This window comes from Botryllus schlosseri, chromosome 4, assembly GCF_051294905.1.
Source record: "Botryllus schlosseri isolate E-star chromosome 4, Bs_hap1, whole genome shotgun sequence".
In the NCBI taxonomy this organism is placed as follows: Eukaryota; Metazoa; Chordata; class Ascidiacea; order Stolidobranchia; family Styelidae; genus Botryllus; species Botryllus schlosseri.
The window spans coordinates 9,054,583-9,075,048 of NC_137239.1; the positions used below are offsets into that span (position 1 = coordinate 9,054,583).

At 40.6% G+C, this 20,466-nt stretch overlaps 1 protein-coding gene across 4 annotated transcripts in view; it reads right to left on the reverse strand.

Annotated features, from left to right (window-relative positions):
• Positions 1-167: 167 nt before the first annotated feature.
• Positions 168-20,466, reverse strand: part of LOC145438037 (putative E3 ubiquitin-protein ligase HERC1) — an 82,136-nt gene continuing 61,837 nt past the window's right edge. For all 4 annotated transcript variants that reach the window (XM_080315403.1, XM_080315402.1, XM_080315399.1 and 1 more), the window contains 24 exons: positions 19,461-19,633; positions 18,486-18,628; positions 17,887-18,003; positions 16,684-16,845; positions 14,596-14,718; positions 12,861-13,073; positions 12,574-12,765; positions 11,291-11,429; positions 10,084-10,265; positions 9,634-9,789; positions 9,313-9,538; positions 8,131-8,309; positions 7,830-7,963; positions 6,716-6,929; positions 6,274-6,385; positions 5,459-5,565; positions 5,277-5,399; positions 4,690-4,766; positions 4,164-4,303; positions 3,788-3,900; positions 3,003-3,155; positions 1,962-2,095; positions 1,550-1,721; positions 168-758 (listed from right to left, as the gene is read on the reverse strand). In XM_080315403.1, coding sequence (XP_080171529.1) covers positions 567-758; positions 1,550-1,721; positions 1,962-2,095; positions 3,003-3,155; positions 3,788-3,900; positions 4,164-4,303; positions 4,690-4,766; positions 5,277-5,399; positions 5,459-5,565; positions 6,274-6,385; positions 6,716-6,929; positions 7,830-7,963; positions 8,131-8,309; positions 9,313-9,538; positions 9,634-9,789; positions 10,084-10,265; positions 11,291-11,429; positions 12,574-12,765; positions 12,861-13,073; positions 14,596-14,718; positions 16,684-16,845; positions 17,887-18,003; positions 18,486-18,628; positions 19,461-19,633 — 3,676 coding nt within the window. In that variant the 3' untranslated portion in view covers positions 168-566. The remainder of the gene's footprint in view (positions 759-1,549; positions 1,722-1,961; positions 2,096-3,002; positions 3,156-3,787; positions 3,901-4,163; positions 4,304-4,689; positions 4,767-5,276; positions 5,400-5,458; positions 5,566-6,273; positions 6,386-6,715; positions 6,930-7,829; positions 7,964-8,130; positions 8,310-9,312; positions 9,539-9,633; positions 9,790-10,083; positions 10,266-11,290; positions 11,430-12,573; positions 12,766-12,860; positions 13,074-14,595; positions 14,719-16,683; positions 16,846-17,886; positions 18,004-18,485; positions 18,629-19,460; positions 19,634-20,466) is intronic.

Consider the following 20,466-nt stretch of genomic DNA (forward strand, 5'->3'; position numbering starts at 1 on the left):
TAGTTAGGTAGATACAGTCACACCAAACCGACTGAATAAATATGATTTTGTGAAAAGACCGGCTGGCAAAACATGGAAACTGACCACTGAAAGTATACTAGTGTTGATTGGAAGAAGTTAGTTACCTGCAACATTCTGAAACGAAAGAACGAACGTCACAGGATATGAAGGTAACAACGCACATTTTATTTCACACACAAAACCAAGTAAATTTAACCAAACATACCTCAAGACAAGCCGGACCAATTTAATAGACGCCCACATGAAGAACAAGAAATAATGCAAACAACAAAAGACGTGAACACAAAAACACTGCAGGAGAATAACTGTTTTTCACAAAATTTTAGCAAATCAAAAAATGGCGGGTGCATTTTATTTTGAGGGAACAAAATGTGTATGTATAAGCAAGAGACGAAACAAACTCACAAAAACCAACTTTGGTACTGACACAAAATGGGGATACAATTCGATATACGATACCGTTATTGCAAGAAAATTCAACACATTGAAACATACAGAGAGTTGTCTTGTCTGAATATCTAACCACAGTGTAGGCGAGTCATGAACTAAACGTCGGATTCATCTTCGGAAAACTCGTCGTTTTCGGCGTTTCTTAGCAACATATAGTTGTCCATGTCGATGGACACGCAGTTCTGGATCGCATAGCGCATCTTTTCAGCCATCACTTGCCGGCTGGAGTATGGCGGCAATCGTAATTGGAAGAAACAAGTTTGACTGGTAGGGAGGCTGTCTTTGGCCTGAAAGGAATATCGGATGGGTTATACCAGGGTTGTAATGGCTCGACTCCCATTTTTTTGTGACTCGACTTGACTCGGGTCATTTTTTCAAATGCGTAAAGTGACTAGACTAGACTCGAGTCAATTTTTGTATCGACTCGACTTCTACTCGAGTCATTGTGCATGACTCGAACCAAGTCGTATGACACGAGACTAGGACCGCCAAGACAGACTTTTCATTGTAACTTGGAAGAATAGTATAGTCATTATTGGATTTCGTCTATGAGTCCTGATACTTGGAAAATAGGGCCAGAAACTGTTAAGACTGAGGAAAGTAACTTTATCATGAATGCGAGCCATTTTATAACACCCGAGCAGCGTTGACTTGGACTCAAACTCGAGTCAAAGCACTATGACTCGGAGTCGACCCTCTACCAGCTGACTTGGACTTGACTCGGTGGTGAATTGAAAATGACTCGACTGGAGTCAAAACTGTAAGTGAGATTGACTTGTGACTCGGAACCTTGTGACTTGGTGTGACACCGCGGGTCCTTATGGAGTTGGAGAACTTGAATACTTAAAGCTATTCCTAATTCGATTAGATGTTATGATTTTGCTAAAATTTGGAAATTTAACTGAACTACTTCCTCTCACTTTCTACCACAACTTGAAGCACTTTTGACAGGCCTTGGAAAATGCTACTTCTGCTTGTAATCGAGTAGAAATTTACAGTCTCACTCCCAATTCTACTGCAGTAGCAAGGCTGATTGCTTTTGCCCAACCGCTCTTGGACTGTATTCAATTCGACTTACCCGGTCAATCTTTGAAATTTGAAACTTCTGAGGAATATCGACAATGTTTGCGGGCAGCCTGGATCGTCCGGAAACAAATTTGAGAAAAAGCACCCGTTCCTCGTTTGTGAAATCGTCCAGAGTGGCCCACAACCATTGAATGATTGTCGAGCTTTCCTCGACGTCGCGATACCTGCACGCAAAACAGAAGTGGCCATCGAAATATAAAGTGATCTACTGTATATTCAAATTTAGTTAATAACCAAGAACTTCCGCTATTTCAGAGTACTCTGACTGGTTTTGCCTACTAATACTATTTACTCAAATGGCTAAAAGTACAATATAATCATGGAGATTTGCATATTTGGGCCAACGCCGATACAACAAGTGTGTGCAAACGATTGTAACACTAAATAATTGCAAATTTCCGTACCTCGCTACCGCTTTCAACACATCCACATCCACAAGCCTGGCGCCACACACGAAATTCTCCAACTGCTCGCTGGTCAGCAGGGAAAACAACGGCACCGGAATAATCCTGGCCATTCCTTCCCGGACAGCGGCAATCTGAAATCGACATTTTGTGTAAGTCAATGATTCTCAGAGTATGGTATGTGTTGTGTACCATTAGTAGTACACGGAAGCTTTTAAAGTGTTTGGCCTATTTTAATTGCATGTAGTCTACAATTTATTGTCATATGCAGTAGGTAAACTGCTGTGAATACACAATGTAAGAATTACTTCAGCTGCTCAACAAATTCACATTGGTATTTCTCGAGTCCTAGCACATTCCCAACACTGGGGCTAACAGACTGATTAATCAATATTGCAAGCATGATAAATTTCAGAAAATCCCAACAACGCCGGCATAGTTTAATTGATACTGGACATAATGCCGTGGCACATAGATATTTAAGCGATTTCGGTGCCCAATCCCTCACATTATCCCCCTTGAGCTTAGCTCAAACGCACCTGGCCATAAGCTAAACCCACGCTGCACCTATAAACCAGTTAAACTTCATTAAGGGACATCTTCTGATCAGTGCAAGGTTCGGCATCGGTCATTATCTAGCATCAGTGTGTTGGTGGTACGACACAATCACGACATTTAAAATCGAAACACAATTAGTATTATTGCCATTGTTGAAACTTGGAAAATTCAGCACAAATTAAACTCATTCCGAGTTCACGAAAAACCATCAAATGGTCACAGGCGGCTTCGCACCTCCCATCAGTTGCTTGCCACTGCCCTAAATAGACATGCTTGTGCATGCGCAGAGGAAACAGTTACATCATCACTATTGTGTTCACTTGGTGATATGGCCTCGTAAACACAAGAATAACTAATGAATACGTCTAGATTTGAATAAAATAAATCATGAAGGAGCCAGACGGTAAACAGTGTAGTAGAAACAAAAAATCTGAGACACACCGGTGGGGATGAACAAATCGGACACCTCCACACCACACCGACCTGTTTATCAAACTCGTGCAGACGAAATTGCGTAGCCTTTTCGACGTACTGCTTCCTGTTATCGAACGTCAAATGAATTCCCTGTCCGCCAGGCATAATCGGCACAAACGTGCCCTGCGAGTTTTGACCCACGAAATACTCCAACGGAATTACCTGGAGAGGAATTCATGCAAGATCAAACGGGGTCATGTGAGTAGTTTTGGGACAAGCTCGCATTACCTTTTTGAGCGAAATTATCATGAAAACCGCGTGAAATAGACCCTGCGTCACGATTAATAACTATATATTTGAAGATTCCAGCTGTTTGAGGTTTCATTAGTCTTTTTATGCCAGTTGAGACCATGCATCTTGCTATTTCAAAAGTAATGACCTCATATCAAATGCTAAAATAGGCGTCGCCTCGATCAAACCTACGTTGTGAAAATAATCAATTGACCACTTTTTGGTCCTTTGAAGCTTAAAAAGCGCTACTTCTACTTGCATTTGAGCAGAAATTTACTTCAGTTTTACATTGAGTTGAGCAGAAAAGCATTTTCATCACCTCTGGGTAGGTTGATTTCATTCGAGTGACAGTTCAATGGAGAGACAAACATCGATGGATGGCTTAGAGTTGGATTGTGTTCGGTTGAATTTAAAAGTAATTGATTTAAATTGACATGCACCTCAAAAGGACCAATTAATGCCATTCAAAAGAATTTGTCACTGACGATTGAAACTGCCCTTTTCAATTTTCGTATAAATCAGTTCATCTGTCGCACATACCCTGCCGGAAGAGGAAAAGTTACCTCATGAAAATTGTCACGAGTGACGCCCGATTCTTCGATGCGAGCAATGCCGCGCAGCGACTGTACCGTGAGCATGTCGACCGTTTCCAAATCCTCCAGCGTGATGGTGACGCCTATGACGGAAATATTCTCGACATAATCTCAAAATGTATTTGCACTCAAAGAGCGTATTTTCAAGTTTTCTTAGTACCGAAAGTACACGGGACTTCCCAATAGACTTATTTCATCAATGAGAATTCTAATTTCAGTAGTATTTTCCACTGCGGCAAGCTGTAAACCTTGTTTGGTCCTGATGATGTCATCATTAGTGATACTCGAATACCAAATTCCGAATCCAAACACTCAGCCTTGCTACCGACGCAGGTGGAATACAAACCTGCTATAAGTTTCCAAATCATTGGTGCGAGATGCAGGTCCAGAGGTTTCTTGGTCCTCATCGCGACTCCAAACAAAATACCGATGAAACGATACAGGGACAGGCTGTCTTTGGAATTCTGCGACGGATTGAACAAAAACCTGCCGAGAAAATAAAAAATCACAAATTAAACCTGTTTTTAAAAATTTGCTGGCATTTACTACATCCGAAGAAAATTGCAAATGCCTGTTACTGAGATTGATAGCATTTCATAAACACTGTGTACAGAGTACATTGTTTTTCACATGGCTCGATACCTACTGGCAGATGTGAACAGGTTGCATCAATCATTACAAAATAGACAGAGAAGGTACGATCCAAATTTGAGAATTTGTGCGAAAAGATTGAGGCTAAATCAGCCCACTATGGTTGAGATCGCCGTGTGATTCCAGTACCATTGTCAGAAATTGCAATGCCAGCCAAGCTGAAGAGTCCACGGCATTACAACACAGTAAAATACTGAACTTGAATTAATCCTACGACTCACCTGTCTATATTGGAACCCACGCCGGACAAGGTATTCGGAGTTTGAATAAACAAATCAACCACGCCAGTCTCCAGTTCCTAAAAGCATAAACAGTTCTGCTACTCAATGACCGAGGCTTCAACTCACATTGTCTGTTACAACAAATTTATGCAAGTTGGATATCACAATGTGACATATTACAACCAGAACTTCTACTTGGTAGTTGTAATTTGAAAGTATATATATTCACAATACTCCAGCAGAGTAAGAAACTAGCCCTCCGAGAAGCAGTCCATGAATTTCAGCACTTGGAGTTCTCATTTGGAGCGATAATATCAGCAGTGATGTCAGTGGCTGATCAATATTGATTGGAGTCGGCCGATACCAAGATTTCAACTGAGACCCAACATCATGCTTTTCCAAATAAACAGTACTGAATTGGTTTCATGGATGTAATCTAGCATGCAAAATTCAAGCATGTGACTTTGGTGCATGTCGGTTAAAGTTAGGGAAGGTAGAAGAAGTGTAATGGTCTGTGTAACAGAAATTAGGGAACAAATCTCAAAGTGTTTCCAAAGACGGAAAGTAATCACATTTCCAATACGAACCCGACACATTTCCGTGATGGTATCGTCAAATACACCGCCAGCATCATCAGCACCTTCCCCTAATAACTTCACTTTCCAAGCCCTGGCAGGCAGACGAAGTTCTTCCGGGTTCAATTTGACCACCTACCAAATATAAGCGATATGAGCCATTTTACAGATATAAAAGCTACAAGCTGACGTACTTGACGGGCAGTCTGCATGAAGATGGATCTTGTCTTTTTGCCGGTCATGGAGAAGCGCTTGATGGTGATATGCGGACCGTAGTTGCGACCTTGCACCATCGTTTTACCTATAAACATGCGGGTCGGCTGTCAGCAAACGTACCACACAAATGTAATGCCAAACACACAAATGGAAAATATCTAGACTCTCGGAGGTACAAAACTTCAACATACAATTGCATATAGTCATATTGAAATAAATTGGTGTATTTTCGGCTGAGATTTATATGCAGGGTTGTATTGACTCGACTTGTAATTGAGTCATTGCGCATGACTCGGCTTAAGTCATATGACTCGAGACTCCGACTGCCAAGACCGACATTTCATTGTAATTTCGAAGAATAGTAAAGTTACCGCACTGTTGTTATTTTGTTTATCGGTACTGGTACTAGAAAATGCGACCAGAATCTGTTAAAAGTGAGGAAATTGAGGATATCATGAATGTGTAGCATTAAACATTACCAGGCAGAGTTGCAGTGAATATTAACGGAAACAACATCCTTGTGATAAATTGGCAGCAGGTCACAAAGCGAGATGAAACGGTCATCGTCAGGAAATAAAAAATCATTTTTATATCATTCTCCTCATGCCACAAAAAAGTATATAATTGAACTTTTCAAGTCCCACTGACATGACTTCATAGTGAGTCATACTCAATTAGGTTCACTCCGGGTTGAGAACAGAGGCGTAACCACGTTGGCTGTCCAGTCCATGTAGAGAAAAGCAACAATCGCTTATACTTTTCTTAATGTTACGGCACAAAATACGTTACTTACCAAGAGAGCGTACCAGTGCTAACGAACTGACTTTCGAGTTGAGTAACGGTTGAATGGTACCATGTTTGAACGCGTTCGTAACAACCGTATACTTGGACGGAGCCGAGGTAATCTGTAAGATCAAAATATACCGGTGACAAAGCCCTTGTCAGGAAACAAAATGGTTGAATTTGCTGTTTGCAACGTTCCACTGTATAGAGTTTCGTGTTGGACGATCATAAAAGATGTATGCTTTGAAATGCACTGCTCCGAATGCAATAACCGTTAAATCAGATTAAAAAACAACCCAAAAATGTGTACACGATCATTGCCTATAAATTGGTAATGAAAGGATAATAAAAAGTTCCAATTTAAGGACAAGTTATGTAAAAATGAAACACTGGGCGATATCTTGTATTCACTCCGCTTACAATAAATGAAAGTGCAATAATGGAACACTTACAGGATCCACGTTGGTAAGTCCGAAACATCTCCAACAGGCCGACGTCAGATCGGAAAAGTATTGCAGAACGAGAAGGCGAGATCTCAAAGCCGTCATCGGTATGTCATGGAGATGGTTGTACTGCACGGGCACGCGGTCCGGACTGCCTACACGCGACACCCTGGCGCGATGGGCGCAATACGCGGAATCGGATAGCTTCATATCGTGAATAGCCCTGTAATCAGAATTGTGTATTGAATAAAAATTCATTGAAAACACAAAGAAACAGATTGTAGTAACAATAGTATTAGTCTTCAAGTGTCATTTATGAGAACGTGATAACTAGGGCTGCTGCCCTTGAACCTTTTCCCCCATTCTTGCCAAGCTACTAGGACAAATAGTCGCATCCAGCAATGCAGAAAAGTACTACAATTCTAACATCTAGTGAAACAATGCCTAATTTAAATACCTGGTTGCCAAATTTTGTCACAATTAAGTATTTTAATGTCGAAATCTCAATTTTTAGAGCAACATCTTAAGTTTTTACATCAAAAAACAACGGCCCTTGTCATAACAGCAGGGGTAATGTACAAAGTTAAAATGTGAATCTTTTATGCGACCACAAAGAAGATCCTCTATTTTGCGTATTTTTTTTATAATCTGTTCTGTAATTTTCACGATTACTTGAAATAATGTGATCGTTGGGGCGATTTTTTTCAGACATGTCAAAATAAGTCAGGCTAAACTATTTCGTAATGACAGACAGTTCCAACCAGAAATGAAGATTAGTAGTACAATCCTAACATTATGCGGATAAGTACCTAATTTTACATACATCAGGTCAAAATTTTGTGAGAATCAAGTTTTTCAAGGTAAAAAAATCAAAATTGTTTTACTTGGTCAAGATCTACCGTTTTTTTTGGTATAAAAAATCGCCATATTTATGATAAGTATCATCTGCTCCCAATTTTTGAAGATATTTAGCAAGTGATTCAAGAGCACAAATGGTAAAAGTAGAGAGCAGTTTCACCCAAAGAATCCAGCAAGAAATTCCCGTGGAGAAAACTCCTTTTGTAAAAGCAAAAATACATAACCGTTGCCTATCTCTGACGATCACACCAAGGCAAACACCAACCTTATTTGTCCGACAGGTTGGGAAGTCCACGCGGCAGTGTGATTCCTGCCGGCTGCCACCTGGCTGATGTTCTTACCAGACAATTCGGTGCAGACGACTGGTTCCTTGATGTGGTCATGATGACCAAGTCCAAGCTGAATGAAAAAAATATAGGCTTTTATCATGTGTTACCGTGTCATGTACAGCTATAGTGCGGTACATGCAGAAACGGTTATGATTAGAGCCCCACTGATTCAAAATAGAAATGAAATATAGCATGCAAGCAATAAAACTCAAAGCCCAGAAATGCCGATAAGCATACCTGACCGTCACTGTTCGATCCCCATACAAAAACTAAATGGTCCGAGGTCAGAGCGATGGTGTGGTCCGCGCCGGTCGCAATGTCCACCACTTTGTGATCTCGCAGTGCCGGGACCATCACCGGCACCATCACCGTGGGCCTTGGTCTTATCGTACTGTCAGGTTGACCGATGAAGCCATCTGAACGTAATTGAGATACACCAAGTATTACAGAAGTGCAGAGTGGAATGAATTTTGTGCCTTTTCAACACTAACTGCAGTGAAGTTTATTGATTACTCAACAAAAACGCATAAAGCTGATGGAGAATTATTTCATGGGGCGGAAATTTAACAGCAAAAATTTAATTTCTAGTAATGGACAAGCGTGAAATTCTGCACTAATCTCTGCATGCAGTTGTGTCTGCATTACTATTGGTAATCCTAAGTCACAGTGATAATCTCCTGCTTTGAGACACAGAGATCAAGTAAAAGTTTGTTTGAAATAGGCAAAGTTTAATAGGGAGGCCTAAGATCAGACAACATCAAAACGTTTGACATTATTACTAGGTCGGTGCCAGAGCTGGGAGTAACCATTTCAGTGTCACTCGAGAATCCCAATGGAGCCTTGTATAAAGAATTAAAACATTCAGATTGATTAGTGATAGAAGATGTTTACGAGTACATAATTATACCCCTCTTTCCATAAAGACTCATATTACTAACAGCATTTATAGGAAGCCTTGAAAATTGAATTAGTTCTATCAATAAATTTAAAACTCATAGCATAAAGTTACACACATTAATGGAAATGATACATCTGCAAATTCGTGATCAAGCCTAGCCGGGAATAAATACTCAACAGCGTAAAATGTACTGTAGAAGTGAAATCATTTTCCTTGCGGTTGCATCAGCCCTACTAAGATGAGGTTATAATTAGGGCTGAATCACTAGGTCACTCGATTATTTAGCCCAACCTTAATTATGACATGTTTACAGTGATGACCACAACACACTGCCATAGCACATACCATCCGACCCAAGTTACTGCATGTAAATAGTCCCGCACACTGTAAATACTGTTATCATGTCTATAAGCTTTGGAATTTTCCAAGATTTCATTTGATTGCGAATCATTGACACCACCCTTGATATGAAATATCTTGAGGTTGAAAGGAATAAAGAATCATTTAAATGGATCTCTTACCTTGTCCACACGTGTACACGCGGCCACATTTAGTCAAAAACACAGAGAATTTCGCAGAGGCACACACTTTTGCGATCGTGACACCAATCAGCGCTTCGATCCTGGTGGGTTCCATTTTCAAAGACGTGCAGCCCTGACCGAGCTTGCCGAATTCCCCATCACCAAACGACCACACCGTCTCGCCGTCTTGAGACACTGCCAGCGTGTGATTCATGCCGCACGACACCTGAAATGTATAATTTAAACATAAATCTGTCCCTGTAAGATATTGCCTGTGCAGTAGTCATTAATCAAAGTTATTCGTTGAGCACTAACACTCACCTTTCCAATCAGGGATCCTCTCAGCGCGGCCACTCTTTCCGGCACTTTTTTGTTAGCAGTAGTCCCGTGCCCCAAACGGCCAAAATCTCCGTAACCGAACGTGAGCAACTTTCCATCCGAGGTAATCACCGCCGAATGCTTATACCCGCACGCCACCTGAAATCATTGTCGACAGAATACTAGAGGTGGTCTTTACTTCCTTGGAAATCGCCAGGGTTGGAATGACTCGACTCACGACTGCCCTTGTGCCTTTAAGACAAAACCAAGCCAAGGATACATACATTTTTACTTCCTTGTAAATCGCTACTTCTACATATACCGGAGTAGATGAGTGGTTTACTTTTCTTTTTATTCTACGTTTACATCTACTGGAGTAGGCCTACCAAGTGTGGCTACTTTGACCAGCTCTGCAGAATAAGTTGTGGTTGAAAAAAAAATTGCCACAATTACATGCACTACGGATTCTCCACGCAATGCTTCAATCTGTCTCGGGCGACGTTGTCTGTCACTGTTCCCGTGTCCCAGCTTGCCGTAATCTCCGTCTCCCCAAGAAAACACTTCCCCTGACTCGGTCAAAGCCAGCGAATGACCGTCGCTGCCCACAGACGTGGCCAGTTGTGTCACCACAAAGCCTGAATATTAAAAATTTCGATTAAAAGGCGGAAATTTGTGAAAACGCCTGTTTGAATTAAACCTTAGATTTCGGCAAAATCGAGTACCTGAGTTATTTGACCTTGAATTGAGCAGTAGGCTTCGAGTCCCCTTATCGAGCATCACTCATTATGACATCTCAACAGTATCAATGATCAAGTTCAAATATGTACAATAGGGCTGTTTTTCAAATTTTCTTGGCTACTCGATAAAATTAACAGGCTGTCTAGAAAAACACTGCACACTAATTTTGGCTCAATTAATTTCTATCGAATAAATACAAACTTATTTCTTATGTAGCAATGCTTCTACAGCTTGGAATTGAGCGAAAATTGGCGTGCAGCGATTTTTTTAAGCAACCTAACAATTTCATCAAGTTACCAAGAAAATTAAAAAAAAAACAAATACTAATTTACACTAAATAAATCCAAACTTATTTGTTATACAGCAGTTCTTCTACTGGTTGAAATCGAGCCAAATTTGGTGTGTAGCGTTTTTTCGGTAACCAAACAATTTTTCCAAGTAGCGGGTAAAATTTGAATTTTATAACAGCCCTAATGCATATTTTATGAGATTACAAAGAATACAATCCCAGATCTACAGCAAATTAAAGATTATTAGGTATTTTTGTAGCATACCCATTTCACTGCAATTTGCGACTGTGGCTTTATCATGACTTAGATAGCTTTCTACTACATGTTTCGCATGTTGTGATATGTCTAATCGAGGTTTACAGTCTCTTTACAGTAGAAAATTGTATTGAAACTATTAATTCTTGTTGATGGATCGAATCTTAGTGACAAGAAGTGTATTATTCCGGCGCTTGGTTGTTCATAACTTCATAGATCTGTCGTTTCCATAACGCGATTCACTTTCCACTACAGGTTACGATACGACCTGTTGATGTTCCAAGACTTCTATAGCGGCAAATAACTCTACGTGACAATAAGCTTATAATTTCATCTCTCATTGCTCGGCTCAAATCATTGTGCCAAGCGTTGGTTACCTTGCAGCGAAGTTATGATCGACAGGGTGTTTAAATCGTCAGAATTTCCTTGCCCGAGACGGCCGTAGCTGCCTTCGCCACACGCAGAGACACTGCCATTGCTTTGGATGATGAAAGTGCAATTTTGCCCGCACACCACCTGTCAGATACAAAAGAAATACTTTTAAATCGGGCTCACCCACACGTGGCCCACAAGGTCACATTTTGCGGCCCGCGATCTGATTTGAAATTTGTTGTTATTCGAAATAAGCTATTCTCCTGCGCCCAACATCACAATTCCTCAATATCTGAAACAGCTTAGGCGATGGCACCAGCATTCCATCGAGGGAAAATCAGCTGATATGAATTAGCATATTGCCTTGGCGTGCCAAGACCAAGACGCTTAGGGCTTCCTTGCAAGATTAAGCATGGCAAGGTGATGGTCATTCAGCGAGTACTGTCTCGCTAACGCCAATATTCATTCCTTAGTCGCTGAAAGGTGTTGCCAGGTCCAAGGCGAAGCTCAAAGTTCATAATAAAGGTGATGATTATGATATGTTTGTATTTATTCAATAAACACAAAATACAAAAATAAATTCCATATGATTTCTTTTGTGGTAACTATGCCCATGATGGAGAACATAGAGTCTTACTGCCATAAAGTTACAAAATTGTGTTTGGGAAACGGCGTGGCCTGTTTTGTCACAATATTGGATACTTGTGGCCAGACTTGTAATGATTCGAGTCACGATTTTCTGATGACTTGAATTGACTAGAGTCATTTTTTCAAATGCGTAAAATGACTCAACTAGAATCAATTTGTGTATTGACTCGACTTGTACCTGAGTAATTGTGCATGACTCGAACCAAGTCAGATGTCTCGAGGCTAGGACGGCCAAGACATACATTTCATTGTGACTTCGAAGAATGGTAAAGTCATTAAAACTGTTGGTATTTCGTCTATCAGTCCTCATAATTTGAAAAGAGGGCCAGAAACTGAGGAAAATGACTACCATTATGAATGCAAGCCATTCTATATCACTTGAGCATAGTTGCAAAAAGTGGCCGGATTGAACTCAAACTTAACACTGGACACAAGACTTGCACTCGGACTCAACCTTATGCTCACCGTCTTCTACTAGGACTTGCCTCGGTGGTTTATTGAAAATGACTCGACTTGACTCGAGTCAAAACTATAAATGTGAGATTGACTTGTGACTTGGTTACAATCCTGGGCGACATGGACTGACTCTACGACAATATGATGGCCTGCGGTACACATTAGACATCAACGCACGACCAACCTCTTGCGCCAGAACGAACGAGTCTGCTTTCTTGAACACGTTCGAAGACGAGCCCACTTCAGCGATCTGCCCGTTCCTGCCGCCCCCGGTGAGGTAACAATCGCACCGACCGCCAGGCTGCCAATCTTCAGGATGCAGGACGGCCCATTCCATGACCTGACCGTCCATTTTCAACGACCAGCGTCGGTTGTCCTGGGGAAATAAAATATCGGAACGTTAACGCTGGGTGTCGATAATCGTCAGATTATATTTCCATGTGATCAAGACACACAAATATATATACCAACCCTGTAGCTGAGTCTCGGGGTTATTTTGCTCGAGGTTGGCACGTCTTTATCGCTATCGTCAGTGTAACCAGAAAAGTCCTCGTCAACTAAACTCTCAGCTTCAAAGCCTTTATGAAAAGGCTTGCGGTGATGCAGGGAGTTGACCATCTCGGTGAACATCTCCACGTCCGCGAGCCAAGCCCAGTTCTCTAACAGGTCGAGTTTGTCAGGAGTCTGTCATGAGTAAAATATTAAATTGAAGACACAAGAGTTATGGAACCTGAATATACAATTGAATAATATTCTCGAGTCCGAGTCCAAGTCATTGAGTTGACTGCTCAGTTTCCAGTTAAACTCTTGTTAAACCCACTTTTTGAAACTCTTTTTGGTGGTATCGAATGGGTCGTATTTATAATATACTAATTTTCCTTACTCATAGCAATTTCTAGTTGCATTTTCAAGTACCAGTACCAATAGACAAAATCTCAATGGTGCGGTTACTTTACTATTCTTCGAAATGACAATGAAATGTCGGTGTTGGCCGTCTGAGTCTCGAGGCATATGACTTGGTTCGAGTCATGCGCAATGACATGAGTCGAAGTCGAGTCAATACGCAGATTGACTCGTGTCGAGTCATTTTCTCAAAATACGGACTCGAGTCATTATAACTCTAGATTAGCTAAATTAATTAACGTATCTTGTCATGGACAAAAATGCAATTGATCGGAAATGGGTTTGGAATATCATCTCTTGGGTTCGTGGACATGAAAGCATGTGGCAGTTAGGAAGTGGGTAAAGCCAGAGTTCCAGTTGGGTTAGGGCCAGGGTTAAGTTCATGTCGGGATTGTGGGTAGGATTAGTTCGGGGTTTATAAAGTCATATGTTCAAGTGTGCGACAACCTATGGAGTTGTAACAATAGAGCTTGAGGCGGGGGTTCTCAACCGGGGGTCCGCGAAACCTCCAAATTTACAAAATGGTTATTAGCCTAATTAGTATTATTTTCATTAGAGAAATGACGAGACAGTTTTGCTTCATAAATGATAAAACTTCAGGACGGAATGGCAGACTGAAGGTCTGCGATGAAATATTCTACAGCGTAAACTCATTTTAATTACCAACAGCCCAGTGATATAAACACCGTTTACAGATGTTTTGTTGAGTTTTAGAAAATATTCTGTTTGAAAAAAAATCGATTATCTCCTGTGAAATAGATAACCGCTATTCCAGAATAACTTCAAGATGAGGACTTTCGGCACTCGTTCATATCAAATTGACGGATTTTCAAAACGAAACCGTGTATTTCAAAAAATTAAGCTACAGAATTCGCTTTGAAATGAGAAAAGTCTTTCCAATTTTTACACAAATAGTACGATGATATTTTCCAGAAAAGTCATTTTGTTGCTGTTTATCACTATCCTACAGTTAATATTTGCACAAGACAGATGACGGTTGCACAATAATTTGAGCTAAATTTGAACTAAAACTTGGGGGTACGTGATAGTCCAAAGGGGGTTCGCGGAGACAAAAAAGCTGAGAAGCACTGGCTTAAGCGGAGACCAGTCGTACAACAGTTTTACAGACTATTGGCGGGGCAATGTTGGAAACCACTATAGACCATTATGGTTCAATAACTGCCGCAGAAATAGTCATTAACACACCAGTTCAATCTCAGACATCTGCGGAGCATTCAACATTTAGTCAGGTTCAATTTGAAATCCTTTTAACACAGCGATAAAAGATTAAGGATTACATTACCTCGGCCGTTTGAGGATTAGTTCTATACGCGATGGTAGAGGTCAGGTCCAGTCCCATGCAGAGCGCCACCATCGAATGTACGAATGGAGAATGGACCAGTTGATTTCCGTTGTCAATATCAGCCTGTAGAAGTACAAGCGTACATGGAAATGGTACAAGGAGCCAATTACGCATTGTCACTATGCACTATAGCAATGGTTCTTAACCTTTTTTCCTCCAGCGCCCCCTTTCAAAAATTATCGTGCTCCAGCGCCCCCCAGCCTCATATTGTAAGGAATGTAATTAAGACAATGAGTAAGAGAGAGGGCCGTAACAGCACTTCGTCAAACCCCCTAAAAACGATTGACTTGCGCACCCATAGCGTGATAAACCAAACTTCTGAGGGCTTCGCCCCCAAGAACCCCATAGCGTGATTTCGATGGTCAGCAAGGTTTGTGTGGCCTTGTCGCCATAGGTACCAAAATTTCCTATAATGCATGAATGAATAGGTAGTATTTACATATATAAGTCGCCATAAACTCTTTATCCTCTCAGCCCACGTAATCAGATTTACCAGTAGCGCTGAGTGAGCTGTTGTATGGGAAAATAAAGGGCACGTAATTAATAATTGAACATATTCGGGTGTGCCCGTAGGTACGATTAATTCGTTACCAGGGCCGTAACAGCAATTCGTCAGCCCCCCCCCCCAAAAAAATATAAACGTTGGTCTTGGGCCCCCCTTCGGGTGATAAACCAAACCTCCAGGGCTCCGCCCCCAGACCCCATTCGGCTATCCGCTATTTGCTCATACTAGTCATCTACAGTAGGTGTCCATTTACTGAGGCAGCTATTCTCGCCTAGACTTGCGAAGCGCGAAAAATTTCACTAATTAATCATTGAATTGGTCAATATGATCGGTAATTGCATGTATATTTAGATCAATTTTTATCCTCTCTTTGCTCACGTAAACAGATTTACCGGTAAGGCTGAGGGATGTGTGATTGAAAAGGTAGGACCCCTCAATAATAATTATACATCTTCGGGCATGTACCCGTTGGCAGCAACGAAACGGTACTTTGTCAGGCCCCTTAAAAACTTGGGTCTTGGGCTCCCATAGGGTGATAAACCGACCGCCCCCCATCACGTTGTTCGCTTTTGCCACGGAATCAGCTGTACTGTTCAGCAAACCAGTGCGAAGCTCAAAAACTTTCGATAATTCATGATAAAATTGATCAGTAAGATCGGGAATTGCATATATATTGCTATCAATTTCTTGTCCTCTCTGCTCACGTTACCAGATTTACCGGTAGAGCTGAGTGAGGTGCAATGCTCCCTCTAAGCTGCGCACGTGCGCAGTGCTGACACGGTCTCTGCGCACAGAATATCTACGCTGCGCACAACAAATCCGAAGTTATACCTTTTTTTAGTCGTTACGCACTGTTGTCCAAGGGTCAGCGCAGTGAGTTGTTGAGTGTGCGCAGACTCATCAAAACTAAAGCGAACATTGTGAGGTGTCTTGGAAACTGTAGGGCCCGTAACTAATCATTAAACATATTTGGGCGGGTGAACCCGTTGGAATGACTTCGTTGCATGATGCTATTTCGTGACCTCCTGTCTGCTATATCAAAAAATATAGAATCGCCAAACAGAGATATCGCCCAACAGGAATATCTAGTTTTAGATATCCTTGTCGCCCAATCGTACTTAACTAAAAGACGAACACGATTTCAAATTGGTATTTCTTCACTGGCATATAATTTTTCCCTGCCATATGAAATACGTCTTCTGGGGTTCAGATTGCCAAGACAGGAACATTCGACACCAGTCATTTAGGCGCCCATGGACAATTAAACCTATATGTCCTTTGTAGGCTATATATAACGAGGTTTTCGGTTTTAATTTGCTCTGAATACTCGTTAAGGATATGTCCTACCACCACATCATCTACTGCGAAGCCATTTCTCTCCAGCGCCCCCCATACCGCCCCCCTGAGCCCAGCGCCCCCCATATCGCCCCCTTCAAAATCACCAGCGCCCCTTGGGGGGGCGCTGGGGGCAAGGTTAAGAACTACTGCACTATAGGAATGGATTTGGAACAAAAAATAGTTACCTTTTCATAATTGTACTGCTCAAGCAAGATGTCCGGCAGATAGTTCATGGCCATCTGAAAGCAGTCTGAAGATGCAGCCCCATGCACCAGACCTTGTCGACACAGAGACATTCGCACTTGCGATAGCACTCCAAATTGATTCATCCAAGATTTAGGCGACATCTGAAAATGATTTTGCAGCATAGCAAATGGCAAAATCAAACACGCAATCGTGATGACTGATGATAGAATTCATGAAGACACATAACAGTTTCTGATGTTGTCAATATGGTATGCTCGCCTTTTAGCAATATATAACAATACATGCTAAGATATAACATCATCAACACAGGACTTTTAAGGTAGGCTACTTTTTACCGCTAGTAACTAGCACACCATATAGAAAAGACACATATTTCATATCAGATCACATCGTTTCTTTGAGTAAATAGATTCGTGGGTCTTAGCTAGGGTAACAAGTCTCGAGCGTTTGCAAGAGGTCAAGACACACACCCTACCATTACAGCAGAAATGACCGAGATTTCCATAAAATACTCGACATAATCTTTTTGAATTGTGTGAAATTCATGTTTTAATGGATTTGTTATTTTAACATTGCTGTTGATGCTGCTGTTGAGTATTCTATACAGGTAGTGATAATTTGCAACACGGCATATTTACGCTTTTTGTAATTCAACAAAAATCTGGGGTTCGATAGGTCAATGAGGGGAAGAACCACTGAAAAATAACTGATTATTTGCAAGGGATGTCCACAGGAATGCAATCTCAAAGGCCTGTAGCAGCATTGGGCTTTGCAGTCCACTGTCAGAGAAATTTTAACACAGAAAAATGTCAAAGCGAGGTGAAAACGTATAACCCAACACAAATTATTAGGGGCGACCAGAAAAGAAGCCCCAGCAACCCAATGTTAACCTACATGACTTGTCATAGAAATGTCGCAGTTCAATTTTGACATTTAAATTTAACAATGCCTAAACTTTTCAACTGCAAACACTGACATATATTAAGCAGCCTTGAAATAGCATGACAAAAAGTATTTCAGATTAGATTTAATAAGCTAATTTACGTAATTTTCGGAACTTTTACTAGGTACAGTATAATAAAATATACATTTGTCTCACAAATCCACCATTACCAGAAATATTAGAAATGGGACACACAAGATAACCTCACTGACACAATCAAAACGAAATGGCCACGTACCGTGATGGCAATTATTTCTTTGGAATTACGCACACCAACGCCCAGAGTCTCGTCACCGATCCATTGCAAGCACCCGATCGGACTGTCCTGCTGATTGCTTTGCAGCACAGATCCGTTCTGAAGTAAAACAGCACAAAATGATGAATGTATGCGGTTTATTCTTCGTAATAACGATGAAAATATATAAAGTATATCAACAAGAAGCTAATGCATGAATGAGGGCTTGTAAGTTAAAAGAATAGTTAAGTCACCACATTATTGGTATTTCGTCTAGCAGTCCTGATACTTGGTAAATAGAGACAGAAACTGTTAATACTGAGGAAAATTACTATATTATGAATGCGAGCCATTCTATATCACACGAGCAAAGTTGAAGAAATTGGGTGGAATAGGATTGAACTCAAAATGGAGCAGTGAACATTTGTGACTCGGACTTGACCCTCTATTAGCTGCTAAGACTCTGATTTGACTCGGTGGTGAATTAAAAAGGTCTCGTCTTGACTCGAGTCAAAACTAAAAAAGTGAGATTGACTTGTGACTTGGTTACAGCCCTGGCTAAAATCCACCTTTACGCAAGACATTGAAAAACATAATCTTACGTGCATGGACCAAATATTCATCCAGCCGTCTTTGCATCCGCTGCTCAGAACCAACGAGCTGTCGTGAAACGCCAGGCACGTGACCGGGCTGGAATGGCCGCGTAGCGTGAATACGTGCGCCGCTGTTGACAAACTCTCCAAGCCTAAATAAAATATTTCACTACCGATGTATCACATCAAATAGGGTTGTTAAAAAGTAAGTCTTTTCCCAAATTTAACTGTCTCAAAATGAAGAAATTGCTAGGTTGCCAAGTTTTGTCAGCGGTACAAAAGTTACGTACAGATATTAAACATCACTTTCTAATATATGCTTGTTAGTTTATTTCCTATCCATGGTCACTGACTCCAGTGCGGAATGTACACAATTTAATAATATATATTCATATTGAAATAAACTGGAATATCTTCGACTGACACTCGTCAGGGGTAATTGTCAGCAACTAGCGCAGAATTGAAAAGAGCATTGTACATCAACAACCGCACCAAGAGATACGACATTGCAGGCGTGAAATTTTCAATATTAGCTGCGATATTAATTTACAAGGTTATTTTGAAATTCTCAACTAGTTGTTTGATGATTACCACTGATGAGTAACAGCAAAAATATTTGGGTTCATTTGAATTAATACTCATATTTTTATTCAAATCAATACATTTTATTATTTAATTGTGAGCTGAAGTTCTGTTTCTCCAACAATCTTTGCAGCGTGCAATGTATTTCATTTGCGATTGATGTCACCATCGTTTTATCTGGGCTATCCCAATGAAACACTCAATTTCCAGATCATCAGCCTCATAATCTTTATTAATTAGCAATATCTTAATCCAAACGCTATGACGGGCATAACTTAAAATGAGATGAAGTGAGAAAATTGACCACAGTAAGGCAGCAATTGAGTCAAATTTGGTGTAAAGCGTTATTTTGAGAAAAAAGTGACTCGTCAAAAATCCTAATATCTAATGAATCAATCATACCTATTGCCGAAGACGCACTCGTGCATAGCTTGACGGGCATGTTCGCCATGCCGTATTGCGCCGAACGGTTTGTGATGGTGTCAGAAACGGCTGGTATCAAGTCCTGGTCCCCGTACTCGTCACTTGACTTGCTCGACACAGACCAAACGTGGATGGTCCCGTCCAAGCATCCGCTACAGTAGAAAGGTTGATTGTAAGCGCTGTTTTTATGTGTGGTTGTTAGGTGGAGAGAAAATCTCTATGACAGGTGAAAAGGTTACTAACAATCCCGATACTTTTATCAAATTTGAAACTTTCCGGATTAGGGTTGAGTGAAACATACAAAGATTATAATTTCAGAAAGTGTTGTTGATATAGGCCTATGGTCACAAATATCAAATGAAACACTTCTATGACGATTTCAGGTACCTGCGTACAGAAGGTTTGCATTTTCAAGTAAAAGAGTTATAAGATAAATCATCATATGCATTTGACTTCGCATCTAATGCATCAATGCCGAATTTTACTCAAAAATTCAAGTAATTTGCTTGTAACTTTTTTTCTGTACATTTTTAAGACAAAGTTACACAGGACGGAGATAGAAACATGTCGCTTCTGAAGATTTTAAGCGCAAAACTAGCTTTTTAGCATAAGCGATTATTAAGATAAGACAAAATTAGCCAATTTTTGCATGTTCTGTGAAATTGCACGGCCACTAGAGCGTGCAGGAATCTGAAATCATGATATTTGGGACCATGTAACAATAACACTTTTTGAAATCAAAATTTTTCTATTTTTCACACCACCCTATTTCGGATTTCTAAATGTTTTATTTTACATAACTTCAAATCAGAACAAAACATCTCTTGTAGGATTTCAACATTTATAGATCGTACTGAGATAATGAAAATAACTCTAAATAAGCCAGATATATAGTAATGGAACAAATGAGGAGAGTAGCATCAAAATCAATTCATGAAAATATTACAGTTTTCAAAATTCCGACACCAATACCCGGGTGATTAGA